Below are 14,534 nucleotides of genomic sequence, written 5' to 3'. Positions count from 1 at the left end.
GAGACTTATCTTGAGCCCTGTTCAGGAATACCAAGGCAAAACACTCATTGAATAGCTCACCCTTGTCCCCCCGCTCTGTCACTAATTGCTCCTTCTTGTTTCATAGGGGTCCTATGCTGCCCTGTGCCTTCCTTTTACTCCCTACATACCTAAAAAAAGTCTTTTTGTTGTCTTTAATTAGCGTTGCTAGCCTCAGTTCTGTAGTTGCTTTGGCCTTTCTAACTGCCTCCCTGCGAGTGTGGGCCAAGTAGATCTGAAGACTTCATGGCAAAATTGCTGCTTGTCATCAGTTTGTGTGTTTTCTTTTTCCACCATTACTAGCAGTGGCTATTCAGGTGCAGCTGTGCTTCTTATCCAACAGATACTCACATATTCACTCACAAATAGAATACCCTGTGGTCTTTAAGTCCCTCAAAAATCAAGAAAAGTGTTCTTATTTTCTGTGTTCAAGATTCGGGCTTCTTTGTCAGCTACCCAGTATAGTTTTTTATTCTTGTGTTCTACTTAAAATACTTGTCCAAACGTTGTATTAGGGAGCATGTCTTTAGTTTCCTTCTCACTATTTCCAATTCACTCTGATTTACTTTCACCATTTTAACTGGATGAGCTGTCCCCATTGGTTCCTCAGTTGCCTGTTACAACAAAGCACGTCTTGTCATTTCATGGGTCTGTGATGTGCAGGCAAAACAAATAACTTCAAGGCTGAATGTAGAAGTAGGCAGATCCTTCCTCTTAAAGGGTAAAGAAGAATACTTCCTGGTTTGCAACATATTTATATATAAGATCAGTCCAAGTGGCATTACTGTCTCTAATGAAAATGAAAACTAGCCATTGCTTTATGCTCCAATGTTAAGCATGCTGCATTGGAATTATGTTATTTTAAAATTACATGTCTATTTTTAAACAAAAAAATACCAGTTACTTTAAATGGATAACCCGGGATTCGAAATGAATGGTGAACGTATACAAAGTCCTTCAAATGAAAGGGACCAAAGGAAACACGTGATACCAGTAAGTTTTTCTTATTCTGTTGCTAGAACATTATCAAGAGAATTGATCATTCTCTGGGGACCAAACTCTTGTTTTATACTAGGGAAAATAATATGTATTTAAAATATGCCACAAGAAAAGAAAGAAACAGAATCTTTCTATTGTCACTTGTCTAATGGCTGGACATAATACACAATCAAAAAACCATCAGGGTCTCTTTCTTTACTTAGCAAAGATGTGATAGCATATGCTACTTAGCATGTGATAGCAGAAGGCACAGAGAAAGTTTACACAGAAAAATTGTGCCAGTACAGCTAAATTGGTTTCTAAATTGAAGTTAAAGTGCAACTTTATGTGGATGGATATTCTTGCATTGCTTTATAGTTGGTGATATTGACCTAAGCTTAATTTAATTTAAAGGGAGCTACATTGATCTATCTGGATTGATTTAGAAACTGAGTTAGTTAAATGGGTGCACATTTTGTAGGTACTAAACTCTCAAACAAGTTCACTACTTTGGTATGGAGTATGCTGCAGCATATGTTTCCTAAGTCTGGTGTCAGCTTCCTAAGACTCCTTTGAAAATCCCATTGTAATATACTTTGAAGTGTTATTACAAATAATTTCTTAAAAGCTATAGTTTTCAATACCACATGAAGTTTGTAGTACATTTGATTTTTCCCCCTGCAGTGGGACTCCCAGCTCAGGGCATAATTAGGGCATAATTCTGCAACAACTTTACCTGTCAAAGTAGTCCAAGTAAGTCAATGACACTACTCACACCAGTAAAGTATTCCTGTCAGTAAGTTTTTGCAAGAGCTGGCCCTTATTGAATTTAAGCAGTAAATTAATTTAAAAACTAGTATGTAATAAAGCACACTAAGTGAGTCAAATGAAACCCAAGGTGATAAAGTAGAATGGGTTCTACTGTATTCTCAGGCCAAGTCCTAAAATAAAGTACATCATCTTGTTCCCATGTATACTTGCTGAGGAAGAATTTCTGAACCAAATTCTTGGGTCAGACAGCTGCTTATCCTGAATTTCTGAGAAATTCAATATGTGATTTCAATATGAAGAGCTACTTAAATCCTGAATGCATGATACGACCCTGTGTTGCCCCTGTACTATCTAGCTGCCTACCATTTTTTAGCATGAAAACTTATTGTCTATTCTGGGCTAAATTCTCCTCGTTGATAGTCTTCCCTCCCTCCAGAGTCCCCACTGATGGCCCACCCAACAGTGAGCTCTCTGGGTGTCCTGCTGGGACTTTGCTGTCACCATGGTTAAACAGTGCCAGGACTCTTCCAGCCCTAGCTCCAATTCCCACTGCCCAGGACTGTTCATGTAGTGTCATGTGTGCCTTGAAGAACCTAAGGTCTCTGTGGGATTGTTCAAGGAGCACTGATAAGGCCCAGGGGTGGCAGAGGCAAGGAAACCAGTTTTTGTTTGTGGCCCCCCCCCAGGGCTGGGGGCTGCCAGCTGCTCACTGACAGCCTGTCCTCTCCCCTCCTGGGCTCCTCTAGCAGCAGGGGAGACCCAAAAAGAAGTCCTCTATTGTTGGAGAACTTGCACAACTGTGTAGCTCATCAGCTAGGTGGCTGTGATGCCTGTCCCCCTCCCACCTCCACATTTTTTGGTGTGCTAGAAATTAGCACTCAGAATGTACACTTGTCTATACCCTCAGTCACTTGAGATGATACACATAAAGGGATAATACTGGTCTTCTAAACAGCTATGTGCTATAAATACCCAAGTCAGGAACTCTGTGATGACACAATGTATAAATGCCTTGTCATTATATGATGTGGTTTTAACTGAAACCAGGGTTGCTACATTGCTACTATCAAATAGTGCACATAGGGCTGTTTTAAATACAGTTGTATAATTCTCTGGGTTTGGTCTGGAGGCCAGTTTAAAGCTCTGCTAACTGGGACGTTAACTTTGGATGCAATCTAATCTAAAATCTATTTTATAGGTGATGCAGATTTTCTCTTGAGTTGTGTATTACTGCTGTTTGCTATGGAATTACACGAGCTATTTAAAAATGTAGAAGGATCCAAAGTCACTAGCTAGCTTTGAAAGTGTGGACTATAACCTATTGAAATGTATTTATTTGAAATGGGAAGGGGAGCAGAGTTACAAGAAGACTATTTAACACAAGGTCCTAATATTACAAATACACCACTGGCTAAATGCTCACACGGGCCCAATTATTCCCAATATAAGAAAACTAGCGAGAGACAAGAAAAACAGTGACATGTCCCTTGGGGCCAAAGACTGATCACATCCCTGCAGAATGAAAAAGGTAAAGACCTTCAGCTCTTCAAAGATATGCTGGCTCCAAGGGTCATCCAGGAGCTTCACTCTCAGCTGCCTCCCTCGTGCCCTTTATCACCTTCAGGACCCTGAACCTCCTGAGTGAGCCCAAATGAAAATTAGTATTTCTGAGATTCCCGCTGGCCTACCCTTTCTCCAGACATGGATCTGGAGTCTGCCGGGAGCCGGAGAAGAGAGGCAGATATAACAAGGCATACGTGATATAAGTGATATTCTCTTTACCATAGCTCTCAGAGATCTATGACATTTTGGTTGCTTGCAGACGTTTAAAAAAAAACAAAAAACAACCAACAAAAACCCACACATTACTGGAAGAAGCAACATGTTACTTCAACCCATCTCTGCAGCATCTAGAAAGTTTGAGCACATCGGGGGGCTTTTTTGGCACTTTTAGCTAAAGCTGATTCAATCACCCTTTAGATAAAAGCACCAAAAAAGCCCCACTAAAGCGCATGATCTTTACAGATGTTGGGCGAGCCAGGTTGAAGTAACGCGCTGTCTCTTTTGGACATGGACAGGGCTCAGTGCAGGAACATGCTGAGTTTAAAGTAAAGCAATGTGTTTTCTGGGGGGGGGGGGGGGGTTACATCTGCAAGCACCCCTTAGGCCTTGAATTTGGGGCTGGCAATTATTTTGGGTGGCGGGACGCTTGCTGAGTTTTGGCAAGCCATCGAGGGCCGCATGACAGGCAACCAGGGGCAGATAAATATTAATTTTCTAAATTTTCTAGGGGCCCCGCGGGCCAGATAGAATGGCCTCATGGGCCGCATCTGGCTTCTGTGCCACATTTTGCCCACCCCTGCTTTAATTGATGCCTCAAGCCCTCAAAATCTTGTGGTTCTTTATGAAAAAGAAACCAACAAAAGAAAGTGCAAATAGTTTGACTGATCATATCATGATGATAACATTTTGCTACTTAGTCTTTGCAGAACACTGAAGATCTGTATAATAAACTGTAACATTTTATCCCATCCCAGGACTGAGCCCAGTGTTTTGTGAATGAAAGGATCCAGTCTGGATTACAGAAGAAACACTGAATTCATGGTTCAATTCTTGTAACTCTGTTTTTGTTTCTTTTTTTGCTTGTTTTTTAATGTCTTGTAGGGAAAAAAGTATCCTTGGTCCATAATGAACATTTTCCTAATCTGTCTGTGGGTCTGTATAACATCTACCATAATGGGAGTGCTGATCTGGTCCTTGGTCTACATTAAAAACGTTGGGAGTATGATACAGCCAAACATGCAAAAGCAGGAAGTATCCTCCCCACAAACACCAGCAGGAATGTCAGACAGAAAGAGAGTGGATGTCAGATTCCAGTTTCTGAATCATCTGGGTAAATCTAAGGTAGCAATTCTTCATTTTGTAAAACAATACCATTACACTCAATTTGTGCGTTTGCAGTCAACTGTTCAGACAACTTCATTTAGCTTCACTCTTGGTATGCATAGTGCATAGAACAGCAGGTACAAAGAGACTCAGGGATCACAAAGATTCATATACAGAAAATTTCAAATTCAATTTAAATCGTTTGGGGCATCCAATTACTTGCACCTACAAATAAGGTAGATTCAGAACAGTAACAGCTTTTTGAAATACAACGCTGAAACAACAATATATGAAGCTCTTAAATATTAATGAAAAACAAGAATCTAAATAAAAGCCAGTGAGTTACCTTTAGTTGAAATGTATTCTTAAATCACAAATAAAAATAAACGTGATGGTCTCTCCTTGGGCAATAGTGGCCTAAAAAATGAATTTGTTCATCTCTGCGACCTGGTAGCTTTGTAGCTCTTGTGAAAAACAAAACACAAACAAACAAAAATTATTAGATCGTTTCAGTTTTGTTTTTGATAGTTCTGAATGTTTTAAATTGAAAAATAAACTAATGCCAGGTATATATTGCCTCTTCCTGCCTCCACGTCTCCTGGTAGGGAAAAATGCCCTGCCAACTTGCTCTGGTTGAGAGAGAACCTGAGTGTAAATCAGGGTCCATCAGGGTCTCTCCTGTCTAATTGCAGGTTTAGGCTGCACCCTAGTGGGAGCAAATGAGCAGAATTATCCTGTCAGTGAAAGATCCAGGGCTGAATCTGGTTTTGCTGAGAGTTTTGTCCTTGGTAGCACTGTTTCTCTCTTGGGATTGAACTAGATGACCCTTGAGGTCCCTTCCAATATTATGAGTCCAAGCTGATATATTAAGATGTGAGGAAGTACACAAGTGATCATGAAGAGCATACCAAATGAACACTCACCAAGCAACTGAGAAAATATTCAAAAGAATGGGTCTTTTATTCAATCTAAATGTTCAGTATTTTCCCTTAGCCCTTCCCCCATACTTACAATACAGGTAAAGATTGTATCGCATGTGTAATTTTCCAGGTACATCATTTTCCTGGGGGTGATATTCAATGGGCAAGATTCAGGCATGATATAAATGAGTATCAGAGCGATGAAGAAATGGCATTTGGAACCAGCATCAACACCCGTCAGTCTGAGATGACTTTTGGCACCTTACAGATCAAGAGCAAAGGACTCCGGGCCCCACATTGGCATTTTAATGCCAATGAACATGGTTTTCTACTTAAGGTACCTCTTGATTCTCCTGTTGCAATTTTCTACATAAATTATAATGCATAGCCATAGCACTATATAAAAAAGATTATAACCAATAATAATAGCTGAAATAAGGTATGTAAGGCCCAAGCCAGGAAGCAGTGCTGAGAAGCATGCCCCTAGACAATAACACTTGCTTTCCATGCACCATACCCCAGGAACTAGGTCAGCAATTCTTTCCTGGGGTGCTGTGAGATCTTTTTAAGGGTGCTGCAGGATGCTTTGCAATGTTAGCACTGTTAAGTGTGCAAACATGATTGACAAGATAAACCTAGAGATTTCAAATAGGAATCCAAAGTGTCAGAACCATTCAGATTTGCTGCAGTCTTTCTGAGGTCTTTGCAACAGAAGACTTGCTCTATTATTTTTCTGTAGTCAAAAAAAATTGACTGCCGCTAAATTCAGAAACATTATGGAGGGATGCCTGGAGTCTAAAAAGGTTGAGAACCACTGAAATGGGCAATATAGCCCCTGTAGAACAGCCCAGGTCATGCATCAAGGAAGACACCCAAAAAGGAAGAGTTTGTGTGGCTCTGGGCATGTCCTTGGTGTTGCTTACTTATATCTAGGGGTCTACCTAAATCGTGGGAAGATTTACTAATTTTCATGGGTTGACTGGAGCCTAAAGCTGTAATTCTGCAGTCATTTCATGGTAGCCCCACACCACAGTGCTGATTGGTGCAGAGGACACAGGGGGGAGGGGTTGGCCACCATCTTGACTGCTGGCTGCCCTTCGTGTGACCCTGCCCCTCAGCACTTATTGGCAGAGAAGCCCTGGAGGGGGGAAGAGGGACAAGGGGGTAATCGCTATCTTGCCCAATGCCCTTCATGCTGCCCTACCAGCTGGTGCCTTCTCCTCCAAGCAGCAAGTACCACTGGCTCCTACTGGAGAGCTAGCATTTTATGTTTATTATTTTTTTTGCTGATTTAGCAGATTTCATGGACAATCCCGGATTTTGCAGTGTCTGTGAAACTGTGAATTAAGAAGGTCCCTTCTTATATCATGGCTACATTGTCGCATTTTGGGGATTTGACACACATGTGACAGTGAGGGGAAGGAGTGTGTATTTTGGTGGTATTACTGGACTTGGCATCTAGACAATGTAGACAGGTCAAAATGGCCTGATGTTTCAGAACTACTCCACACTTCTAGTTTATACTACATATAATAACCCAAGTAAACAGGAATTGTGTATACTTAACACCTTAAAAATGAATTTGTTACATGGGTAAGCACGCACAATTCATGTGCCTAATTATAGGTGCCCAAATTTTAAACTATTTAACATGTTTGTTCTGGCAACACGTTTCCCCATCTGTAAAATGGAAATTGTAAAAGTTATTTTAAAATACAAGCTCATAGTTTATTGTGAGAAATAATTCAAGGCTGGGTATCATTTCTAAGCAAAGTGCAACTGTGTTTTGGACCTTTGGATATATATGAAATGACAACAATGTTTTGGTTATTAACAATCATATAACAGCGATATGATTGAGGAGTCTCCTTCATTGGAAGTTTTTAACAAGTTACACAGGCATCTATCTGAAATGGTTTAGGAATAGTGAATCCTGCAACTGCACAGAGAGCGATGACCCTTGAGGGTCTTTTCAAAGCCTAGGATTCTGAAATTCATAATTATTGATATTTTATCAGAGTAGCACTCAAAGGCCCCTATCAGGATAGAAGATCAGTTGTGCAAGAACATATGGTTCTTCCCCAAGAGTTTAATCTAGGAACTATAAACTATTCATAGTCTTTATTTAAATAATTAATTTACTGCTCTAAATGTAGATCTCTATATATGCATATTTAGTATGTGTTTTCTCAGAGAAAATAGGCCAGTCATCAGTCTGTGACTGAATGCACTATCTGCCACTTGGTGTCACAGGCAGGGGTCACCTGCCTGTATTCTATAATCAGTCGTGTGTGTTTGACTTAGTGGCATACTGAATACATGTTGAATCATAGAAAGATAAGGCTAGAAGGTATCTCAAGAGGTCATATATTCCAGCTTCCTGCTGAAGATTAGGTCATTTCTGCATAAACCACCCTAGAAAAAGATTTGTGTAGAGGTGAATATGATTTATGAGCTGACTGCAACCATGATCATTTCTTTCACTAAGTTCTCTTGCTCCATCTATATTTCAGGGTACTGCCTGGATTGGTGTTGTTGATGCTGATGCCAGTACAGTAACCACATACAATGTTACAGCTGGACAAGTGATTTTCTTCCCAAAAAATACATTGCACTGGATAAAAAATGTGGGAGAAGACGACTGCTTGTTCTTGCTGTTTTTTACAACACATGAAGAACTTCAAACTCTGGATGTTGATGATGTATTTTTCTCTACACCAGAAGACATAGCAGCAAGGTCATTAAAGGTCTGTGCAGCACAGCTAGCTCTTCAGGCTTATTAATAATCAATGAAATCATTCCCCTGAGCCATTTGTAGAAAATTCCCTCTACATTTTGATCTTTTGTGCCCTGCAAGAGGGGATGTGCATGCCTCCTCCCTAGACATGTGGAGGACCCTCCATGTGTCTGCAGTAAACGAGCCAGTTCTGATGCATAAGAAATATCAGATTAGTTAATGCAATGTGGAAGTAATTATGTTCCATAATGCCCCTGAGTACTGTGACATCCCTTTAAATGGGGCCAGAGGAAGCCACTGACAATTCTAACCTTATCTGAAAGTCTCTAGATTGAATGGAAGAAGTAGGGCAAAGACTGACTCCAGCATATAAGCACATAGCTTCCACTGGATCCACAGGTTGTCACGGTTGAAATCTGCTTCTTGCGTAGGGATGGGGCAATCTTTTCTTTCAGGGTGCACCTTGTGGCACCAGGTGGGAGACCAGGTTTATTTTGGTTCCAAATCTCTCTAGGGTTTTAAAATTTTTAACAAAGTATACTGTTAAGGCAATTTGCATATAGGGCTAGAGGATATACAGGAGAGGATGCATGGGACAAAAATGCAATTTCCTGTACCAAATTAAACATTAGTGGGAACATCTACACATAAGCTTTAATGTGCAGTAATCTATTTTACTGCGCAGTAAAGAGTCACATAAAAAGCAGTGCAATTATGCTAATATCCAGTAAAATGGGCTACTGCGCATTAGGCTTCACTTAAAAAGCATGCACTTTTGGTACTCTATATTAGGGCAGCCTAATGCATATTTATTTAGTACCTGACATTGGAGATACTAAATTTAATGTGCATTAGGAAAAGCACATTAATGCATGTGTAGATGTGCCCAGTAGGTCTTAATGCTTAGGAGCACATTACCTGACCAAACCGCTGTATCTTTCCCAGTCTTCATTGTACATTTGCTAATATATATTTATTGCACATATTTTAGCCAGAAGGTGGAGTTAGTTTTATTAGATCGTTCAAGAAACAGACAGAAGACCAGGCCATTAACCTACCACCGAACTTAATGGAACTGATTCAGAATGCCAGCTATGTGCAGTCTCCAGACAAGCTTGTGTGGCGGTACTTCTACAACCTCAAAGGTACAGAGCTAAGACCTTACAAAGTGGAAGAGCTAAAAGTTACAGCTTTGGCTAAAACAATGGGGGAGAGAAACATAAGAATCAAGGACAAAATTAAACAGGAACCAGCACTTTTTTTTCCTTCTTTTTTCATAAATAAAGCCCAAAAGTATCTGTCTCTAAAGACATAGGGCCTTCTTCTTCTCTCACATAATCTGTTTTATGCCTTTGACGTCAATGAGTGCCTTTTGATTTACACGCTGGAAAGACTGATTAGTAAGCAATAGGGCACCAACTTAAACCTGAGCATAAGACAAGGCAGAAACTCCCCAAACTCAGGGCTCTGTTCTGTTGGTGTTATTGTCCTTACTGCAGTGGAAACTAGTCAACCGAGCCATCCCTAGCGTATGGCGAATCAGGGTGACTGCCCCCACCCCTGCACTTTAGCAGGGCCCTGCAGAGCCGGGTGGAGCAACTGCAGCCCCTCCCGCAGGGCCCACCTGGAGCTGGTGGCTCAGCCCTGTGCTGCAGAAGAAGCAAGGAAACCACTCCCCACCCCCTTTGTGGGGGTACCATGACCCTGTGTAGTGTTAAAGGGGCTCTGCACAGGCTGATTTGCCCTGGGCCCTGCACCCCCCTAAGGTTAGCTCTGTTAATCAAAGCCAAATGCCTCAGCCATCTGTCCCTTTCAAGAGACTGGTAGAAAACAGGAAAGTCCAGGGAGCCCTTAACAGGTGGTAGTTTTGCTTTGAGTTAATGAAGGAGGCATCCAGATGTGCAGCTCTGCACCTGGGGCAGCTCTGGCTCATGCACCACTGTAGTCACAGCTATTTTTGCACAGATGAAATGCCTTGTCCTACTGCCCCAGTTGCCCCCTCCTTCAGTTATGTGACTGAGAGAAGACCACTGTGGGAACAGAGATGTCCAAATGGGCCAGAGATATGCCTAACACTTCTTGGGAATATTTTGTGTGTCTAAGGCAGAATGCTACAGGCATTTTAAATGCCAGGTTTATGAAGAAGGGCCTGTCTGATTTGAACACATATGCAAAGAAAATAATGGCAGGAAGACTGATTTGTTTGTTAGAATATGGAATGTGTTTGTAGCATTACTTTAGCAGCTCCAACGCCTGGAGACTGATCCACTTTATGCAAAATTGTTTGAAATTCACACAGACATCAGATCCAATTCTGCAGGGTACTGAGCTTTTCTTTGGAAAGGTTAAGTGTCCTTCATTCCTTTTGACTACCTACCTAACAGCATTCAGCAATGAATATCCTTCAATACATTTTTAAGTTACTAATCTTAGATTGAAGTTAAGAAAAATGCTGATTTAAGATCTTTTATTGTCTGTACAATTCCTGTTTAGTTGTGTTAGAATGCTAACCTGTTCAGTGGGAATTATTTAATCCCTCTGGTGACAGGTTCACAAAAGACGGTCATTAATAAGCTAAAAGAGTTATATTTCTGGCTCAGGTGGTATAACCTCATGTTAGTAGTGCTGGAGATCCCAAATTCAAATAAATCCTAGTGATGCCCCATCTTGTTGGCTGGCATATAAACAAGGACATGAGCTAAAAGCAAATCTTGTGGAAATCAATTACTGATAATAAATGAGAATGTTTTCTGTCATTAATGCTTATTTAACTGTCTTTGATTCAGCATCAGCAGAATATCGTTTTCCAGGAGGAATAATCCAGTGGGCTCGTTATCGCACAAATGGAACTGGTCTAAATAGCACTGAGCAAATTTTCAGTGAGTCACTGAATAAGGTCTGTATTTTCAATAGACTACCATAGTTGCTGAAGCATGTGGTAATGTCTGAACTCACACAGAGTACATTGGCAGACAATGTTCTTTGTGTAGATGTGATATCTTTTAGACCAACTGAGTAGTTGGAAAAAAGTTCTTTGCCAGCTTTTGGGTGCTATCACCCTTCTTCAGGCATTGGGAGTCTCTGCTGTTCTGAGACTCCAAGGAATGGAAGAAGCTAAAAGTGTGACAAGACATCAGTGAGAATGTAAATAGGTAGAAATTAGAAAACAAAAGGTAGAAAAGAGAAGGGAGGGAGCCAAAGGTAAGTAAAGGAGACTCTACTGTAGTTGTTTTCCAAAGTAGAAAAGAGGCTGTCTGTGAAAAAAGTAAAGAGTTGGAAATTAGGAAGACAATGGGTAGAAAAGGAGGGGAGAGAGAAGGGAGGAAGGTGGGGAAAGAAAAATGTTAAAGTTCAGGTCTGGCAGGTACCTGGTGAATCAGATGTCAGGCAGGTTGTCATGTGTCATAAATCCAGTGTCTATATTGAGTCCATGATCTATCCAGTAGATTTATGAAGTGAAGTTCATAGGCTTGTCTACGAAAGGTGTTTTGTACATTCCCTTTGAGGAACCTTGCCTGCCTATGTCTTAGACTAACATGGCTACAACTAAAACAGAGTACATTGTCACTTTAAAGTACAACCAAGAAATTGCACATATGCATTTTTGCTAATGCTTGTATTCTTTTGGCTTTCAGCATGAAAATACCCTTACCATAGGAACTCTCAGGATATATAGCAATGGACTACGTCAGCCTCATTTTCATTTCAATGCTAATGAGATGGGCTATGTCATTAGTGGCTGTGGAAAGGTAACTTATTGAACTACTCTGGAATAAACTAATAGGAATTTTGTCTGTGGTAGGCCTTCTGGGATTGTTTTCAGAAAAAAATTCTGATTCCTGATAATATTCTAAAGCTGCAAAGCTCATATTTTGCCTTTTAGAGTTAAAATCTGTTCTCTGTTACACTGGTAGAAAGCTCAAGTCAAAATGATGTTGCACCAACCTAACTGACAAGCAGGAAATGTGAACCTAGTTGAAGTGAGAGCTCTTACTGTCTTGGAAACAGGGAAAACAAAATACATAAGGGACTATCAACTCTGCACTGCTAAGGAACAAGGGAAAAAACAGTGAAAATAAGCTTTGAAGTAATTTTTACATTTCTTCTACTAGATTTTAGTTAGGAAAATGGAGTTGCTTTCACTTTTGGCCAGCTTTTGTGACCACTTTTTACCCAGAGGTTTGAGGCCCACTAACAACATGTAGACAAAAGAAGATACAAGCAGATAATCACTGCAAATGCTTTTTAAAATGAAGCAGATAAGAACTACAAAGGGAGCTAAGGCAATGGTAGGTGATAAAGGAGTTTGTGAAAGTAGCCCAGTCAAAGCCAGCAGGTATCCCAATTCTCCCTGAAAAACACTAAGGCTTAAAGGTGCATTTTAAGCATCCCACCTATTTTCAAAAAGCATAATGTTAACATTTTCCTACCAAGGTAAAGATATGGAAATGTTTACTTTTCTCCAGTGTGGACAGTTGAACTTTAGCCGGTGAATAATAACTGTTAGGTCTGCACTAGTAGCTCTCACTGCATAATGGGAGCCATAATTCTTTATTTATTCCTTATTATACAGTTTTCAGTTTTATAGCAAGAAGTAATTGCTGCAACTCTTGCCTAGGTGGGCATTATTGTTTCATCTGAAGTTACCACAAACTTCGACATTGGTGTTGGAGATGTTGTATTTTTCCCTCTTGGAACGCAACATTATATCAAAAGCATTTGTGATGAGGACTTGGTTTTGGTTCTAGCCTTCAGTACAGGCAACCAGGTGAGCATTTACAGTAGTAGTTGTCAGATAAACAGGTGGAGGGATGAAGTAGCTTTAATTGGATATAATCTCCTTTTATGCTACTGCTAATTGCAAGGTTAATGTCTCAGGTATACAGAGGTAAGATTATCTAGTATGAAGGGCTCTTCTAAGGTGAGGCCCCATAAAAAAAGTTATATATTGTAGGACAGAAAGAAATCAGGTATTCTCTGGGCACATCTACATGTGATGCTATGTTGCCATAGCAATGTGCTACAGTGACATAGCATCCACAGGTGCCTACACATGACCTGCAGCTACTTCACCATACGGATGTGCTCCCCTGGTATAGCGTGCTGCTACAGCGAAGTAGCTGCTAAAAATAACCATGTGCTGTGCATACAGGGCAGTACAGGCTGTTACTGTGCCATGATTTAGTACTTCCTTTTGGTACTAAATCACAGTGCAGTAACATGGCCATAGTGACCTGTGTCGATGCACCCCATGTGTGTTAATATAGGATAAATAAATTATAAAATATATATTTTATAATATATACTATATAATATTATATACTACCATCTATGGTAAAATAAATACAGGATAAAACATCAATCTAATAATACCTATTACTGGTTAAAATGTCGGTTCTTCCACAGCTTCAGACACTTGATATGGATGACTATTTCCATGCCACCGCAGACCATATTCTAGCCCAGCTTTTCTGGAAGAAACAGGAGGAGTTCAAGAAGATTCCAAGGTTTAGGGAGGATCAGGCAATTAACCTACCATAACAGCCCCAAACAATAATACTTTCTTACTCATTTGTCTTGTTGTTTGTAGCACTTGCTGGTATTTTTATTGCTGTTTGCAGTAAAGCTTTTAGAAAAACTCTGTAATGTTATTACAAAGTTATTTTAAGTTCATATTTACTGATCCTTTTAGATTTCCAGGACCAAATTATTATTTAGTTACTTAAACATTCATGAAGTACTTATCTAAGTACTACATTTGCTGTGTACCATTTATTAATTCATACATTTCATCCTCTTTTGTTTCACATCAAAGCAATGAAAGTTAATCATACACACATTATCTATTTATAGAGACCATGCCCTCTGCATACAAGTTATACTCAGTTCTCCTCCTGTTGACTGAAACTGGGCATGTCTATACATGCATTTGATCTGGGATTAGTTTACTTATGAGTGAACTACTCATGAGTAAATGCTCCCAGGCAGGCATCTACACATGCAGGGAAGTGAGTGGGAGCAGATTTGCTGCTAATGGCAGCAAACTGCTCCTCCCCCCTGGGGCTCTGCAATGGACCCCTGGTTACACCAGGGGGAGCTCTAGGCTCCCCCTGGGTGCTAACCCAGGGGCTGGCAGGGAACACCAGGCCAGGAGACAGCTATCTCCTGGCCAGGACTGGGACATTACACCATGCCCCCGGGGACTACCTGCTTCCCAGGTGGGG

The 14,534-nt window shown here is 40.5% G+C and overlaps 1 protein-coding gene across 1 annotated transcript; it reads left to right on the top strand.

Moving 5' to 3' along the window:
• Positions 1-618: 618 nt before the first annotated feature.
• LOC102563425 (uncharacterized) lies at positions 619-14,270 on the top strand. Its single transcript, NM_001371821.1, has 9 exons — positions 619-1,011; positions 4,432-4,671; positions 5,704-5,910; positions 8,087-8,320; positions 9,302-9,455; positions 11,097-11,206; positions 11,946-12,059; positions 12,929-13,078; positions 13,717-14,270. The coding sequence occupies exons 1-9, from the start codon at positions 928-930 to the stop codon at positions 13,849-13,851; spliced, it is 1,428 nt and encodes a 475-aa protein (NP_001358750.1). The 5' UTR covers positions 619-927; the 3' UTR covers positions 13,852-14,270.
• Positions 14,271-14,534: the final 264 nt, after the last annotated feature.

This window comes from Alligator mississippiensis, chromosome 3 (genome assembly GCF_030867095.1).
Source record: "Alligator mississippiensis isolate rAllMis1 chromosome 3, rAllMis1, whole genome shotgun sequence".
In the NCBI taxonomy this organism is placed as follows: domain Eukaryota; kingdom Metazoa; phylum Chordata; order Crocodylia; family Alligatoridae; genus Alligator; species Alligator mississippiensis.
The sequence above is the reverse complement of the archived record's forward strand: the minus strand, read 5'-3'. Positions and strand labels throughout refer to the sequence as shown.

What these genes read in the sequence shown, in the direction of transcription:
- LOC102563425 (NM_001371821.1), top strand. Translation starts at nt 928, where the DNA reads ATGGATAACCCGGGATTCGAAATGAATGGTGAACGTATACAAAGTCCT. An exon ending in AACATGGTTTTCTACTTAAG is followed by an intron (nt 5,911 to 8,086) that starts GTACCTCTTGAT and finishes TCTATATTTCAG; the next exon opens with GGTACTGCCTGGATTGGTGT. An exon ending in TAGCAGCAAGGTCATTAAAG is followed by an intron (nt 8,321 to 9,301) that starts GTCTGTGCAGCA and finishes CACATATTTTAG; the next exon opens with CCAGAAGGTGGAGTTAGTTT.